The following is a 17,299-nucleotide window of genomic DNA, read 5'->3' as shown; positions in this document are numbered from 1 at the left end:
ATAAATAACATAGTGTTTGGTCTCTATATTAAAAAGTATGCTTAGAAAAAGGTCAGCAGGAAATAAGTATATCAAAATGGCAAAGGCAGCTATCTTCACATGGTCGTCTTTGAGTGCCCTTTTCCTCCCTTCTTTAAATTTTTTGAGCATTATCTAGATTTTCTACAATGATCATGTTTATTTTCAGGAAAGAAGGAAGGGAAGATGAAAGGGAGGGGAAAACACACAAAAGAAATTTTTCACTATGAGCCTAGAGGGGTAGATGGCAGATGAGTGGCAGAATGGAAAAGTTTTGCAACTCTTGGAATGAAAGAAAAGATGAACTGGACATCTTGAACAGGGGCTGAGAGGATAGGGAGACTTCCTCTGGCAGTGAATGACATTAACCTGGGGAATGAAGCTTGGTGTTTCTTTTTTCAGATCAGTTGCTCAGTCACGTCCGACTCTTTGTGACCCCATGGACAACAGCACGCCAGGCCTCCCTGTCCATCACCAACTCCCAGAGTTCACTCAAATTCATGTCCATTGAGTCGGTGATGCCATCCAACCATCTCATCCTCTGTTGTCCTCTTCTCCTCAAGCCTTCAATCTTTCCCAGCATCAGGGTCTTTTCTTTCTTAAGCCTTACATAAAATTCAGTGTGGATATTTTACTTTAAAAATATGAGAAATGGGAGTAGAAGATGTTTTGGATAAATAAGCAACTGGCTTGGAGACATGGAAGTTTTATTTGCTTCAGTCGTGCCTGACTCTTTGTAACCCCAGGGACTGGAGCCATCCTCCAGGCTCCTCTGTCCATGAAATTCTCCAGGCAAGAATGCTGGAGTTGGTTGCCATTCCCTTCTCCAGGGGATCATCCTGACCCAGGAACTGAATGCACTGCAGATAGATTCTTTAATTTTTAAAAAAATAGGATAGTTAAGAGATGGTGTTGGTATAGGTTGTCTAATATACTTTTCAAAACACCAAAGATATTTTAAATAATGTTTCTATAAATGACATTGAATGCACAGTCTGTGAATGATTGTCGGTTCATCTGTACTGAGAAACCTCTGTGGATGATAGACTAGACCAGTGGGCCAAAATTCAGCAGGTTAACTTTAGTGAGGGGAAATGTTCAATGAGACTCTTGCACTTGGAAAAATTTCAAAAGTATCTACAGCAACACACTGTCTAGGAAAAGAATGTTGTTTAGATTGAGGTTTTGCACTATCTAAAATTTATTAGTTAAAGCCTTCATGGGTGGGTCAGTGGCAAAGAATCTGCCTGCCAAAGCAGGAGATGCAGGTTTGATCCCTGGGTCAGAAGATCCCCTGGAGAAGGATATGGCAACTTGCTCCAATATTCCTGCCTGGGAAATCCCACGGACAGGAAAGCCTGGTGGGCTACAATCCATGGGGTTGTAAAAGAGCTGGACTAACTTAGCAACTAAACAATAACAAGCATTTATTAGTTAGCATGACACTTAGTTGCTATGCTCTGTCATTTTCCCAAATAAAAATCTTCTTATGCTCTGCTGACAAATTCTTTCACAGTATAGCTGCAAACAGCCTTTTCCCTGTCTCCCCACACTATTTTTTTGTTTCCCAAAAAATTCATGTTGTGTTGTGTGGTCCCTTTGTCCATGTTGCCAACATTCTACTTACTGGCTTGGGAAGCTCTCCATTCATCCTTTCAAGTCTAACTAAAATTTATTTATTCAGTCAGACAGCCTTATTCACTGAGTTTGTGTAATATTTTGAATATACTTTGATGAAAATATTTATCACACTCTATTTTAATATTTATAAATCTAATTTTGGGGTACATTTTATAAAAGTTAGTCTAAAAATATGGGCAAGAATACGAGCAGTTCCATGCCACTCAGCAATAGATCTATCGATATAATTTTGCCAGCTCCTTATCTTTGGTGACTTTTGACTCACGAGGTGGAAATACAGTACAGACATAAAAAAACAATTTCATAATTTGAAAATACCATACTTATAGACCTATTCTATACACTGTCAGCTTTCAGTGTGGTTATTGAAAAGGATGAATATATGTGTTAAAATGCTGTATGTATACCTTGAAATAGCAAGGAAAGATAAGAAAGCCTTCCTCAGCCATCAATGCAAAGAAATAGAGGAAAACAATAGAATGGGAAAGACTAGAGATCTTTTCAAGAAAATTAGAGATACCAAGAGAACATTTCATGCAAAGATGGGCTCAATAAAGGACAGAAATGGTATGGACCTAACAGAAGCAGAAGATATTAAGAAGAGGTGGCAAGAATACACAGAACTGTATAAAAAAGATCTTCACAACCCAGATAACCACGATGGTGTGATCACTCACACTCACCTAGAGCCAGACATCCTGGAATGTGAAGTCAAGTGGGCCTTAGGAGGCATCACTACAAAGAAAGCTAGTGGAGGTGATGGAATTCCAGTTGAGCTATTTCAAATCCTAAAAGCTGATGCTGTGTAGTGCTGCACTCATTATGCCAGCAGATGTGGAAAACTCAGCAGTGGCCACAGGACTGGAAAAAGTCAGTTTTCATTCCAATCCCAAAGAAAGGCAATACCAAAGAATGTTCAAACTATCGCACAATTGCACTCATCTCAAATGCTAGTAAAGTAATGCTCAAAATTCTCCAAACCAAGCTTCAGCAATATGTGAACCGTGAACTTCCAGATGTTGAAGCTGGTTTTAGAAAAGGCAGAGGAACCAGAGATCAAATTGCCAACATCCACTGGATCATCAAAAAAGCAAGAGAGTTCCAGAAAAACATCTATTTCTGCTTTATTGACTATGCCAAAGCCTTTGACTGTGTGGATCACAATAAACTGTGGAAAATTCTTCAAGAGATGGGAATACCAGACCACCTGACCTGCCTCTTGGGAAATCTGTATGCAGGACCAGAAGCAACAGTTAGAACTGGACATGGAACAACAGACTGGTTCCAAATAGGAAAAGGAGTATGTCAAGGCTGTATATTGTCCCCCTGCTTATTTAACTTACATGCAGAGTACATCATGAGAAACACTGGGCTGGAAGAAACACAAGCTGGAATCAAGACTGCTGGGAGAAGTATTAATAACCTCAGAAATGCAGATGACACCACCCTTATGGCAGAAAGTGAAGAAGAACTAAAGAGCCTCTTGATGAAAGTGAAAGAGGAGAGTGAAAAAGTTGGCTTAAAGCCTAACATTCAAAAAACTAAGATCACAGCATCTGGTCCCACCACTTCATGGCAACTAGATGGGGAAACAATGGAAACAGTGACAGACTTTATTTTCTTGGGCTCCAAAATCACTGCAGATGGTGACTGCAGCCAAGACAATTACTCCTTGGAAGGAAAGTTATGACCAACCTAGACAGCATATTAAAAAGCAGAGACATTACTTTTCCAACAAAGGTCTGTCTAGTCAAGGCTATGGCTGACTATTCCAGTAGTCATATATGGATGTGAATGTTGAACTATAAAGAAAGCTGAGCGCCGAAGAATTGATGCTTTTGAACTGTGGTGTTGGAGAAGACTCTTGCGAGTCCCTGGACTGCAAGGGGATCCAACCAGTCCATCCTAAAGGAGATCAGTCCTGGGTGTTCACTGGAAGGACTGATGTTGAAGCTGAAACTCCAATACTTTGGCCACCTGATGGGAAGAGCTGACTCATTTGAGAAGACCCTGATGCTGGGAAAGAGTGAGGACAGGAGGAGAAGGGGACGACAGAGGATGAGATGATCGGATGGCATCACTGACTCAATGGACATGGTTTTGGGTAGACTCCAGGAGTTGGTGATGGACAGGGAGGTCTGTCATACTGTGGATCACTGGGGTCGCAAAGAGTCGGACACAACTGAGCGACTGAACTGAACTGATACCTTGAAGTAAACAGCAGCAATTAATTACATTAAATTGTATTAATGTGAATGCTTTAAATGAAATGGTTGAAAGATATGGTTCCTGCTCTCAACTTTTTTCTTTTATCTCAGAATATAAACTACCTAAAGTCAAAATACTTTCTGATAACTTCATCAGGTGAGCTACTACCAAGTGCAAAATATTGATCCCATTCAAAGAAGTAAGTTAGGCTTTTTTATGCCTCCATGTCTTGGAAATTCCTGTTATTCACTCAGATGCTTCTGATAAATTCCTAGCCTTCTCTCAAGTCAGTTCATGAGCAATTATTTCGGTGAAGCTGATTCCAACCCACTGTCCCCAGAGTCATTCATCTTCCTTCTGCTCCTTTATGAAGCACCACTTCCCTCTATGAGAACAGCTTATTTCTTTCCACTAGACCAGGATTTTCACCTTTGTACTGGTGATGTTTTCAGCTGGATTTTGTTGTCCTTTTGATGAACTGTCTGGTGAATGGTTGGGTATTTTAGCAGCAATCTTAGTCTCTACCCTTTAGACACCAGGAACACAGGCTGACTTCCATCCCTGTTGAGAATCACTACACTAAACTAAGTGCTGTGAGGAGGCAGAAACTATGTCTCAGCCTCTGAACCCTGTACTTTGTGCATGCATGGCATGTGGAAGATACCTGATAAATGCTTTCAAATGAATGAAGCTACTTGTTTCCTCTTGAGTCAGTTTAAAGCCTTCCATCTAAAGCTTCAACATAAAAACAGGGGAGTTGTTAAAGCCTTGGTTGACATGAAAATGTTCTTATATGAAAACTTTAAAATGTATTTTATAAACGTATTTTAAAAGTCAGCTTTTAAATAATCCACTTTAGTTCTTTTAAGAGACTTATAAAACCATGAGGTAAAGATGAGATTATATTAAAATATGCATTGGCATCAAAAAGCTGAAAGATGATTCCATGTATGTCTTTCTCTCACTCATACAAAGTTACATCATTAATTTTTCAATAAATTATTTTAACAATAATCAGATCATCTATTTCATTCAGGTATGAAGATTTAATTAATAATACAGCAACTAAAATGAACTTATCAATGAAAAATTATAAGATGTCTGCTAGAGACAATATGGTACAAATAATCGAGTCCACTAGGTTAAAAACTCAAATAATCTTTCCCAACTATTCTAAGTGTAAACTCTTCAAAAATTGAAGTCAGGAAAAAAAAATGAAGTAAGATAATTTGAAGTTACTATTTCAACAACTGTATGTGGCTGCATTAGTATCTTTTTTTTATTCTCAGTGCTTTTCTTGTTTCTTGATGACTGCTAGTAGCACTTTACAGTAGTCATGCATATACCATCAAAACTAATTTAATTCCAGATTTATTACAGAGCTGCTTTTTATTCATCAAGGTCATATCATGATGGCTTCACAAGCTTGGATAAACCAGGTGTTAAGCAGACACATCTCTGAGGAACCTAAGGATGTTCTCATTTGCAGTTCTCAGCATATCTTATTATTTATTGCCAAGGAAATGACTGATTAACTTTGTCATCTTTGCTCCATGTTTTTTTTTCCTCTGGCTAAAGCAGCCTGCCCTCCTCTGCGATGCCTGATCAGATCTATTTAGGATGACGTCTTTGATCACAGACATGGGGGAGTCTGAGATCTTAAGCTTTGATGAAACATTGTTCCACTATAATTTCATGGAAGGGAAACAGAGTCCAAAATGATAATTGACAGTCAACAAGACAACCAAACTTATTAAGATTTTAACTATTTTTTGACAGCATAATTTTTCAGTGCCAGAATCTGTCTAGTTTAGGTTTTATTTTAATATACAAGCAATACATAGAACACTCCTATTTCAATCATTTGCTTACTAGCTAATTTGCCCTGAAGAAGAAAGTCTAGCAGATCAAAAGATGAATTTATAGTTTAAAATATTTTCCTTATATTCTTCCATTGCTATGGTCTGCAAAATTCCTGGTAATCAATTAAATTTGCACTTGAATGAGATTTTAGTATTAGAAAATACTGAAATAGTACACTGAGTACATATGAAATTAGAACATTAAACACCAGGAAAAAAATTACATGCCTCTAGGTTTTTATTAATCACATTCCAACACCAGAGGCTGAAAGTATATCAAATCACACCAAATCTTTTGCACATGACAACCTCATAAATTATTCAATTCATTAGTATTACTAAGAAGCATGAAAAACTCCATCAGTGCTAAGGATGTTTTCCAACTGAAAAAGGTCAACCAAAAGTTTTAATAATGAAATGGAAGAGAACACTTTTCAAAGTGAATATGAAATAATTCTCCTTTATGTCTCTTTGAAAATATATCCAATTCTGATTATTTGTTCATTTAAAAGAAAGTATTGCTAATGTATTTGTTTTGTGGCTCCAAATAAATTACCTAAAAATAATGTCAGGAAATTTAAATTGCAGCTGTTTCTGCCCAGCACACGAAAGTTAATTTAATCTAAAATGTCTGAATTGAAGGAAAACTCTAGTGATTCAAAACATATTTATTAAAACATTAGCTCTGCAAATTCAGTTTCACTTCTATTATATTAATATAGGGTCACATTCTTGAAACATAGTGTACTACATGAACAGAGAGACATGACCAGTGATCAATCTCAGGGACTGCTCTGATGGCCATGTAAATATTCCCTGTTGAAATAATTTTAGGTTATTCTTTCAGCTTGTACAACTTGGTTAACATTCTAAAAACTTAGATCACTGATTCAAATACTTGTAGCCATACTTAACATTCCAGTCATAAAATATTCTTTTGTTCCTAAAATAATTTTGTTGCCACAATGTAGATGAACAGAAAAATCAAAACAAAACTGACTATAGATTACAGCAGTTTCTCTGTGCATTTAATGTTTAACTTTCAAGACAGAATTTGAAATACTGCAATTATTTAATACAGAAGAAGAAATAATTGAATTTCAACTTGTTCTAGAAGCTCTCTCAAAATTTGTAGGTTTGTATTATATTTATACCCTTCATCTATGTCTACACAAACCAAAACATTAAATCATTTGGATGTTAGTCTACACACTGCCAGACTTTCAGGTACTTAAAACACATTTAAATGTTTAATGGCAGGCAGAGTGGCCAGATGATGGTCTGAGTTTTGTTAGCTTTTATGAATGTTCTGGGAAAATGTGAATACAAAAGCTTTCTCTAAAATATACAAAATATGTTTTCAATTAAGTCTTTCAACATCTATTTTCATTGAATGAAGTGCTTTGTAATAATTACTGACATTTACTTCCTATTTCTTCTGAAGAAATACTTTATACATAGGTTAGAAGGCACAAAAGTGTTTGGGAGAAGACACAGGACTATGTTCCTGGCCATCTGTAATTCCTCTTTCTACTTCTAGGTACAGATCACTCCAGGGAGAACTTTTCACTCACCTCTTCACATCCTCCATACTTCACCTTACTCCCTACCCTCTACCCACTTCCTGAAGTCCTCTGATGTGAAGTTGAAGAGGAGTGTTCTAGAACTGTTTCTGGAAGTAGAATTGAGTTCTTTTTTGTCTTGTACTATCCATCCTAGGGGCTTCCCAGGTGGCTCAGCGGTGAAAGAGTCTGCCTGCAATGCAGGAAATGCAGGAACCATGGGTTCAGTCCCTGGGTTGGGAAGATCCCACGAGTTCAATGCCTGGAGAAACCCATGCACAGAGAACCTGGTGCACTACAGTCCACGGGGTCACAAAGAGTTGGACACGACTGGAGTGACTGACCCCAGTGTAGCACACTCCACCTTAACTCCAGGAATGACCACAAAGTAAACCTGGCGGGTGCGATGTAGAGGTCCCAAACGCTTTACGGCATGCATGTGGTCTGTGTTCTAATATGCATAAACATACCCTACTTCCCTTTCATCAAAGAATCCAACTCAGGAGGGACGACAGGTTCTGAATACTGCCAATGATCTACTATTCAAAATTCATAAACAACTGTGTTATGCTGTGCTAAGTCGCTTCAGTCACGTCTGACTCTCTGCGACCCTACGGACTGTAGCTCACCAGGCTCCTCTGTCCATGGGATTCTCCAGGCAAGAACACTGGAGTAGGTTGCCAGGCCCTCCTCCAGGAGATTTCCTGTCCCAGGGATCGAACCTGCGTCTCTTTATGTCTCCTACACTGGCCAGGTTCTTTACAACTAGCACCACCTGGGAAGCCCTCATAAATCACTATATATTTTAAGACACATTTATACTACACAGATGTTTATTATCACCTATATCTTTCACTTATTTAAAAATCTGAATTTTATATTTTAGTTTAGATACATTAATATTGGTTACTATATTACTAAAATACATGACAGTCAATCTTAAAAAGATGTTAATAAAAAAATAAGTTTGTTTCTGATAAGGTTTGACACTGGTTTAGCAAAAGAGACATTTTACAAATTGAATATACACAATAAGGCATCCATTTTTATAGAGAAGCAAAAGAAATATTTTTCTAACACCCTTTCTACAAGCAACCTGTAAAATGACAAATGTGGTATAATGTGAATCCTATACAAATGTGGTATTGGCAACTCAGTGTCACTAATAATATCACGCCAGGCCAACCTCTATTACAAATTGTTTTTAGATGCTTCTAATTTCAAATGAGATGAATTCAACATGAATTGATGAAAATGCCTAAATGGATGTATATAAAATGGAAGTTTTAAAAATTTTAAGTTCATATTATAAAGCATGCCACTTTAAGTAGATATTTTTAAGAATTTCTTTTGTAGGACATAAAGGTAACAACTCATTTTAAATTGGTGCTAAATCCTTAGGTATCAGAATCCTTAGGTGATTTTTTTTTTGAGTTGATTAAAGAAATCACCTATAGTACAAGTCAACTATTATATATATATATATATATATATATATATATATATATATATATATATATATTTAGCACTGTCTCTCCCGTAGTTACTTTCACTGTATAGTATTATTTTAGGTATATTAGTTTTGGGGCTTACCTGGTGACTCAGACTGTAAAGAATCTGCCTGCAGTCCAGGAGACTGGGGTTCAATCTCTGGGTCAGGAAGGTCCCCTGGAGAAGGGAATGGCTACCCACTCCAGTATTCTTGCCTGGAGAATTCCATTGACAGAGGAGCCTGGAATCCTCACATATTTATTTTTGTTGTGATCCTCGGTAAATTATATCAATTCACAGACTATTTATACAATAAATTTTCAAAGTTGTGTACATTTTCTTTCTATTAAGTTTACATATTTTCTCTATTTAATCTATCAGAACATGAATGGCATCCTCTGCTACATATTATTATGGTAAATTTTAAAACACATGGCTCACTATCATGTGTTGGTGTTGTTTTGTCACTAAGTAATGTTCAACTCTTTTGTGACCCCACAGACTGTAGCCCACCAGGCTTCTCTGGCCATGGGATTTTCCAGGCAAGAATATTGGAGTGAGTTACCATTTCCCACTCCAGGGGATCTTCCTGAATCAGGGAAAGAATCCTCGTCTTTACCACTGAGCCACCTGGGAAGCCCCATGGCTCACTTATTACTCTCAAATAAAACAAAAAACAAAAAACAAAAAAACAAAAATCAAGTGACTGTGAGAATAAAAGTAGTTAATAACAAAAATATATGGACAGTATTCAATTATGGTATTTTCTGAGGGCATGTTTATAAAATTTGTGATATGATCAGTCAAACTTAAATTTCTTAGACTATTTAAAATTAGGTGCACAGACAGAATAGCCCTATGTACACTTTTTGGTGGACAGAAATCTAAAGTAGCAGCATTTTGATTAAATTACAAAAAAAATTTTGATATTTACTATCTATTGCACATTTTATAGAGGACAATTTAGGGTGCAATTCTACTGTGGTGTGATAGCTCATGCTATGTTTAATATAGGATGTTTAAATATTGCAAACTTTATTTGCAATTAGAGGATTGTGAACTTACACAGGCATACAGAGGCATGATTTATTTTATTAGACTGAAAATGATAGAATAGAATAGGGTTAAAATAGAGAATGCCATGTAGTAAGATTATTAACAAGATATTTATTTCAGTTAAATACTCAAGTATGTGCAGGTATATGTGTATATAAATAACAGCACACATGTTTGTATATATATTTCATGTATACTCATACAGTGTACATATGTACACATACCCATACAAATTATACACAAAAATATATAAATTTGAATACACAGTTACAATAGTAAATTTTTTTAAGTGAAAAAATCTGAAAGACCAAAGTTTGAAACATGCTGAAAAGGAAAATGACTTTACTCTTGTTTTAGGCTGTGTGAGAAGGATGGTGGGTAATAACCAATTATGTAAAGTCTTCTAATCTATTACAAAGAAGCTGAAGAGTCTAACATACATCAAGTGGGAGAAATACTGTATTAATTAAGTGTAACCTAAATGATGCTGCACGATAAAGTAGACTAAAGTAGAACATTTTTGACTTATGACATGGAGAACCTGAAAAGGTACTGAAAGAAAAAGAACTGTCAACCACAGAGAGTCACCTCACACGGAGGAGCATTCCTGCATAAGAGGCACTGGAACTCACCGTACTCGATTGCAGCTTTGAGCAACGCTTCAGCGTGAGTGGAGCCAAATGCATTACGGACAAACCGTCTCCTTCGACGAAGATCATCTTCCCAATAATCCAAACGCCAGAAATCATGCAATTGGCTAAGAATGGAACATGAAAAACAAGAATGATTATTAATAATGATGTATAACTGGAAATACACTTTTTCAAGTTATATGAATTAACAGACTGTTTATACAATGAAATTTAAAAGCTTTGCAGACTTTCTTTTTATTAGGATTAAATATTATCTGGAGACCTAGGTTCAATCCCTGGGATGGGAAGATTCCCTGGAGAAGCAAAAGGTTATTCACTCCAGTATTCTGGCCTGGAGAGTTCCATGGACTGTATAGTCCATGGGGCTGCAAGGAGTTGACATGACTGAGCGACTTTCACACATTGAACCCATCAAGAACGTGAATGGCATTATATATTACATATTATGGTAAATTTAATTCTTAATAATGAATACAACTAAATCTTTATTTCTCTAGTCTTATTGGAAAAATAAGGTAACTTTTGAGATATTTCTGTTTTACAACTGCATTTGTATACTTGTTTCCTCTGCAAATGGACAAACTTAAAATAGTAACATTCTCATATTTTAGGCATTATAACATTCAGGTCTGCTTTCCTTACAATGTTCCTTCTTCTACTAAAAATATTAATCACTGGGAGTTTAGAATAAATGCAGCATCAAATTACAAGTATTAATGGCACAGTTTGCATTCTTTTACACTGTTTTTAACAAGGCTTGTAAATCACAGGATTGACCTCACTACAAATAGTTTGCAATTTAATGACCATGGTTTCTTAGTAACTGAATTAAGAACTATGAAATATTGCCCACTTGGATTTGGTGGAACAATGATTAAAATAATGTGCTGAAATATTCATTGAAATAATTCCCTACTGCCCACAGCAACCTGAGAAAAGTGCAATTTTATCCATTATTAATAATACTGAATTAGAGCTGCAAAAAATTCCAGTATGTGGTAATTGTCTTGGTAAATTATTATTCTAATGCTCACAGAGTCGTTGGATGATTTTATAGCTTTCAGCTAATATAAACCATCAACAATCTTGGCCATCATTGGGTAACACTGTCTAAACTATGTTACACTTTAAACCAATATTAAAAATCTACGTGATATTAGAGAAAACAACTGAAATATATTTGTTGTATATTGATGGAACAAGTTACGACATCACTTTTAAGTTCAATTTAGTTTTGTAAACATCAGTGATAAATGCTGCTGTTTGAAAAGTCTTTTTCTCTCTGTATAGTACTTGGAGACATATACTCAAAAGATAATATCAACATTCTGACTTTCCTGAGCATCACCATTCATAAAAACATATAAAATGCTTTCACAGAAGGTTCAATTTCAGTTTTTTTTTAATATTTTATTATAGTAGAACACTGTGCTTGATTAAGGCAGAAACTATACAATTTGCTCATGATTATCTCTCTAGCACAATGTCTGGCACATACTATGTTTTTAATAAGCATTCAATGAATTAATTTAAAACAATTTTTGTTACTTTGAAAATCTGCAGAAAATTATAGTCATTGAGAACAAAAATTTTACATTTTATGGCTATTTAATTTTTTCTATAACTTAATTGTAAAAGAACATATCAATATAAGGGATACATAAAAACATTAAAATTATAATCATTTTAGGTATAGTTTAATATACTTGTTTTTCTAAACATACAATTTGTTTTTCTGTCAAAATAATGATTACCTGTTGATTAATTATTACAAATAGTGTACCTCTGTCATTAATTTAAAACAGGATAATTTCTATCCCTACAAATGCAAATTAATTCTAATAGTTTGAGGAAGACCACTTGCTATAATGATTTTCCTTAAAAGTATGTTAAATTTAAGTAACCAGTTTCACATGCAGAAACCTAATATCTGATGTTTTTGCCAATATAACTTAAAAATAAATTGGATGATACATATATACAAAACAAACATAACAAAATTCTGAATGGAGCGTGGAAGGCGGACAGGTTAAGGACCACAGGGCCTGAGAACAACAACGTGGTGAGTTCCTCCCTATTTTATTTTTTTGTCTCAGATACCCTAGATTTGGAGGCAAAGAAGCTAGCAATCCAGACAGGACAACAGGTACAGACAAAAAAAAAAAAAAAAAGAAAAGCCCCATAAAAGCATGTTTCTCTAGCAGAAAGATGAAGAAAAGGGCATCCTAGGAAGACAGGAAACTTGAACACAATTACTGTACTCCAGCCAAACACCACAGAGAAGCTACGCCCCCCATAGACACACACTAGCAAAGGATGAGTGGGGAGTGTAAATCTGAAACCTCATGATGGTCTAATGGGGCGGCCTCACATCCACACTGGGGTGGTGATACCAGAGAAAGTGAAATAGGAGCCACGACTCTCATCTCTGCTGGTTGCTGACTAGGTGCCCCCCCACCTCAAGGAGTCAGTGGAGAACCTGTGGAGAGCCTGCATCGCCTTCCCCTGTGGACAGAATGAGGCATCCTTCTCTCTTTCCTATGGGATGGTATTGGAAGGAGGCACAGTAGAGTCAGGACTCCTACTACTAACGGAAAGCAATGAGGCCATCCTCCAACAGTGGACACCATGTGGGGAGCTGGAACTCCCACCCCTGGCAAGCAGTAATGAAGAATTGCCCACTCCCTAGATGTCAATGGAAGGGAAGTGGGGAACCTAGATTGCTATCTCCACCTGGGAGTGAAGAGGCTATTCTCCCCACCTGCCCTGGTGGAGCAATGTAAGAGAAAGTCAACTAAAATAGAAGAGTTAAATGAGATAAAAATATCTCAGAAAATAATAATTTAAAACGTATTTCAATTTTGAATTACTTGCTATACCATGAATCTGGAAGATCTCATGGAACGTACAAAGATCATTAATAGATGCCAATGCTGAGATGACAAGGATATTAGAATTTCCTGACAAGGATTTTAAATCAGCCATGATGAAAAAGGCTAGGCTTTAGTGAGCAATTATGAACATACTCGAAAGAAAAAAATAGAGAAAGACTCAGCAAACAGTTCCAGCCAAATAAATAAATAAAACAGATGATGTAAAGAGGCACCAAATGAAAATTTAAAAACTATTAAATAAAGCGAACAAAATAAAAACCTTAGTAGATGGGTTTAACAGAAGAATGAAGGGGATAGAAGAAAAAAAAAAATTAGTTAACCAGAAAACAGAAATCAACCAATCTGAACAGTAGAGAGTAAAGAGACTGAAAAAAATTGAACAGAGCCTCAGAGATTTATGGATTACAACATCTAACATTTGGGTTATTGGAGTCCTGGAAGAGGATGAGAAAGAAAGCAGGACTGAAACAGAGTCTGAAGAAATAATGGCTGAATACTTCCTAAATTTGAAAAAAGAAAAACACAACATAAATGTGTACAGATTTAAGAAGCTGAGTGAACATAATAAACCCAAAGAAACATAGTAAACCCAAAGAAATATATGCTAAGACATGCTGTAATTAAAGTTCTGAAAAATAAGGACATAGGAAAATGTAAAAGGCAGCCAGAGAAAAATGACATCTCACCTATAGAGGTAAAGCAATTAGAATGACAGCATATTTCAAATTCAAAGCTATGGTGGTCAGGGGAAGTGTAAAATTTTTGCTATGTGCTAAAAGAACTGTCAACCCAGAATCCTACAAACAGTGAAAATATGCTTTAGGAAAAAAGAAGAAATGAAAATATTTTCAGACAATGAAAAAGAATTTGCCAGCCTCAGAACTAGTGTAAAAGAATGGCTAATGGCAATCATAAACACAAGGGAAGCAAGAACAGGCTTTACTTTTCCTCTAGTGTTCTCAAAATTGACAACACAATTTTGTTGTTGAAGCAAAAATTACAACACTGCCTGATGTGGCAGTGTTGTGCCTGAATTGTGTACAGAGGTAATGTTTAAAACAAATATAAATGAGGGAGGGTAAAGCTATCTGGTTTCACCGATAGCTCAGCTGGTAAAGAACTTGCCTCCCAAAGCAGGAGACACAAAGAACGTGAGTTTTACCCCTGAATCAGGAAGATCTCCTGAAGGAAACGGCAACCAACTCCAGCATTCTTGACTGGAGAATTCCACGGACAGAGGAGCCTGGTGAGCTACAGATCATGGGGTCGCAAAGAGTCTGACAAAACTAAGTGCACGCACACACACAGAGAGATGTAAAAATTTCTGTACTTCACTTGGACTTGTAAAATGACACCACCAGTAGACTGAGATCAGCTATGTAGAATGTAATAATTAGAGCAAGCTAATTATTGAGCTATGGATGGAGGTTCATGACATTACACAGGAGACAGGGATCAAGACCATCCCCAAGAAAAAGAAATGCACAAAAAAAGGCTTTCTGAGGAGGCCTTACAAATAGCTGTGAAAAGAAGGGAAGCGAAAAGCAAAGGAGAAAAGGAAAGATATTCCCATTTGAATGGAGAGTTCCAAAGAATACCGAGGAGAGATAAGAAAGCCTTCCTCAGTGATCAGTGCAAAGAAAGAGAGGAAAACAATACAATGGGAAAGACTAGAGATCTCTTCAAGAAAATTAGGGATACCAAGGGAACATTTCATGCAAAGATGGGCTCAATAAAGGACAGAAATGGTATGGACCTAACAGAAGCAGAAGATATTAAGAAGAGGTGGCAAGAATACACATAAGAACTGTACAAAAAAGATCTTCATGACCCAGATAATCACAATGGTGTGATCACTCATCTAGAGCCAGACATTCTGGAGTGTGAAGTCAAGTGGGTCTTAGAAGCATCACTAGGAACAAAAGGTAGTGGAGGTGATGGAATTCCAGTTGAGCTATTTCAAATCCTGAAAGATGATGCTGTGTAGTGCTGCACTCAATATGCCAGCAGATGTGGAAAACTCAGCAGTGGCCACAGGACTGGAAAAGGTCAGTTTTCATTCCAATCCCAAAGAAAGGCAATGCCAAAGAATGTTCAAATTACCACACAATTGCACTCATCTCACAAGCTAGTAAAGTAATACCCCAAATTCTCCAAGCCAGGCTTCAGCAATACGTGAAACGTGAACTTCCAGATGTTTAAGCTGGTTTTAGAAAAGGCAGAGGAACCAGAGATCAAATTGTCAACATCTGTTGGATCATTGAAAAAGCAAGCAAGTTCCAAAAAAATATCTATTCCTGTTTTATTGACTATGCCAAAGCCTTTGACTGTGGATCACAATACTGTGGAAAATACTGAAAGAGATGGGAATACCAGACCACCTGACCCACCTCTTGAGAAATCTGTATGCAGGTCAGGAAGCAACAGTTAGAACTGGACATGGAACAGCAGACCGGTTCCAAATAGGAAAAGGAGTATGTCAAGGCTGTATATTGTCCCCCTGCTTATTTAACTTACATGCAGAGTACATCATGAGAAACACTGGGCTGGAGGAAGCACAAGCTGGAATCAAGATTGCTGGGAAAAATATCAATAACCTCAGATATGAAGAAAACACCACCCTTATGGCAGAAAGTGAAGAAGAACTAAAGAGCCTCTTGATGAAAGTGAAAGAGGAGAATGAAAAAGTTGGCTTAAAGCCTAACATTCAAAAAACTAAGATCACAGCATCTGGTCCCACCACTTCATGGCAACTAGATGGGGAAACAATGGAAACAGTGACAGACTTTATTTTCTTGGGCTCCAAAATCACTGCAGATGGTGACTGCAGTCATGAAATTAAAAGACGCTTACTCCTTGGAAGGAAAGTTATGACCAACCTAGACAGCATATTAAAAAGCAGAGACATTACTTTACCAACAGAGGCCCATCTCGTCAAGGCTATGGTTTTTCCAGTAGTCATGTATGGATGTGAGAGTTGGACTATAAAGAAAGCTGAGCGCTGAAACACTGATGCTTTGGAACTGTGGTGTTGAAGAAGACAAGAGTCTCGGAGTGCAAAGAGATCCAACAAGTCCATCCTAAAGGAGATCAGTCCTGTGTGTTCATTGGAAGGACTGATGTTGAGGCTGAAACTCCAATATTTTGGCCACCTGATGTGAAGAGCTGACTCATTTGAAAAGACCCCGATGCTGGGAAAGATTGAAGGTTGGAGGAGAAGGGGACAGCAGAGGATGAGATGATTGGATGGCGTCGCTGACTCAATGGAAATGAGTTAGTAGACTCTGGGCATTGGTGATGAACAGGGAGGCCTGGGATGCCGTGGTCCATGGTGTTGCAAAGAGTTGGACACAACTGAGGGACGAACTGAACTGAACTGAATCATTTAGCAACCTAATTAGAGCAACACTAAAAAGCTATACAAAGACATATGTTAAAAATGACTATAGCTAATGAACTATCAGAAAGAGAAATTAAGAAAAACCTCATTCACAACTATGCCAAAAAGAATACCTAGGAATAAAATTAACCAAAGAGGTGAAAGACCTGTATGATGAAAACAGACACTGAAGAAAGAAATTGAAGCAGAGACCAAAAAAAAAAAAAAAAAAAGGAATTATATTCCATGCTCACAGATTGAAAGAATTGATTCTATTGAAATGTTCATATTATCCAAAGCAATCTACAGATTCAATGCAATCTCCACCAAAATTCCAATGGTATTTTTCACAGAAATAGAACATAGAATCTTAAGATTTGTAATGGAACCACAAATGGCCCAAATAAACAAAGCAATCCTGAGAAAGAGATAGCAAAGCTGGAGGCATCATGCTTCTTGACTTCAAACTATATTACAAAGCTATATGAACCAAGACAGTACGATATTGACATAAAAACAGACACACAACTTAATG

The 17,299-nt window shown here is 36.8% G+C and overlaps 1 protein-coding gene across 7 annotated transcripts in view; it reads right to left on the bottom strand.

The window, feature by feature from the left end:
- The window catches only part of NBEA (neurobeachin), a 642,892-nt gene that overhangs the window by 236,512 nt on the left and 389,081 nt on the right, over positions 1 to 17,299 (bottom strand). For all 7 annotated transcript variants that reach the window (XM_070471793.1, XM_070471794.1, XM_070471796.1 and 4 more), the window contains one exon: positions 10,471 to 10,595. In XM_070471793.1, coding sequence (XP_070327894.1) covers positions 10,471 to 10,595 — 125 coding nt within the window. The remainder of the gene's footprint in view (positions 1 to 10,470; positions 10,596 to 17,299) is intronic.

Source organism: Odocoileus virginianus, chromosome 8 (genome assembly GCF_023699985.2).
Source record: "Odocoileus virginianus isolate 20LAN1187 ecotype Illinois chromosome 8, Ovbor_1.2, whole genome shotgun sequence".
Lineage (NCBI taxonomy): Eukaryota > Metazoa > Chordata > Mammalia > Artiodactyla > Cervidae > Odocoileus > Odocoileus virginianus.
Note: the sequence above shows the minus strand (reverse complement) of the source record. Positions and strands in the feature narration are given on the sequence as shown.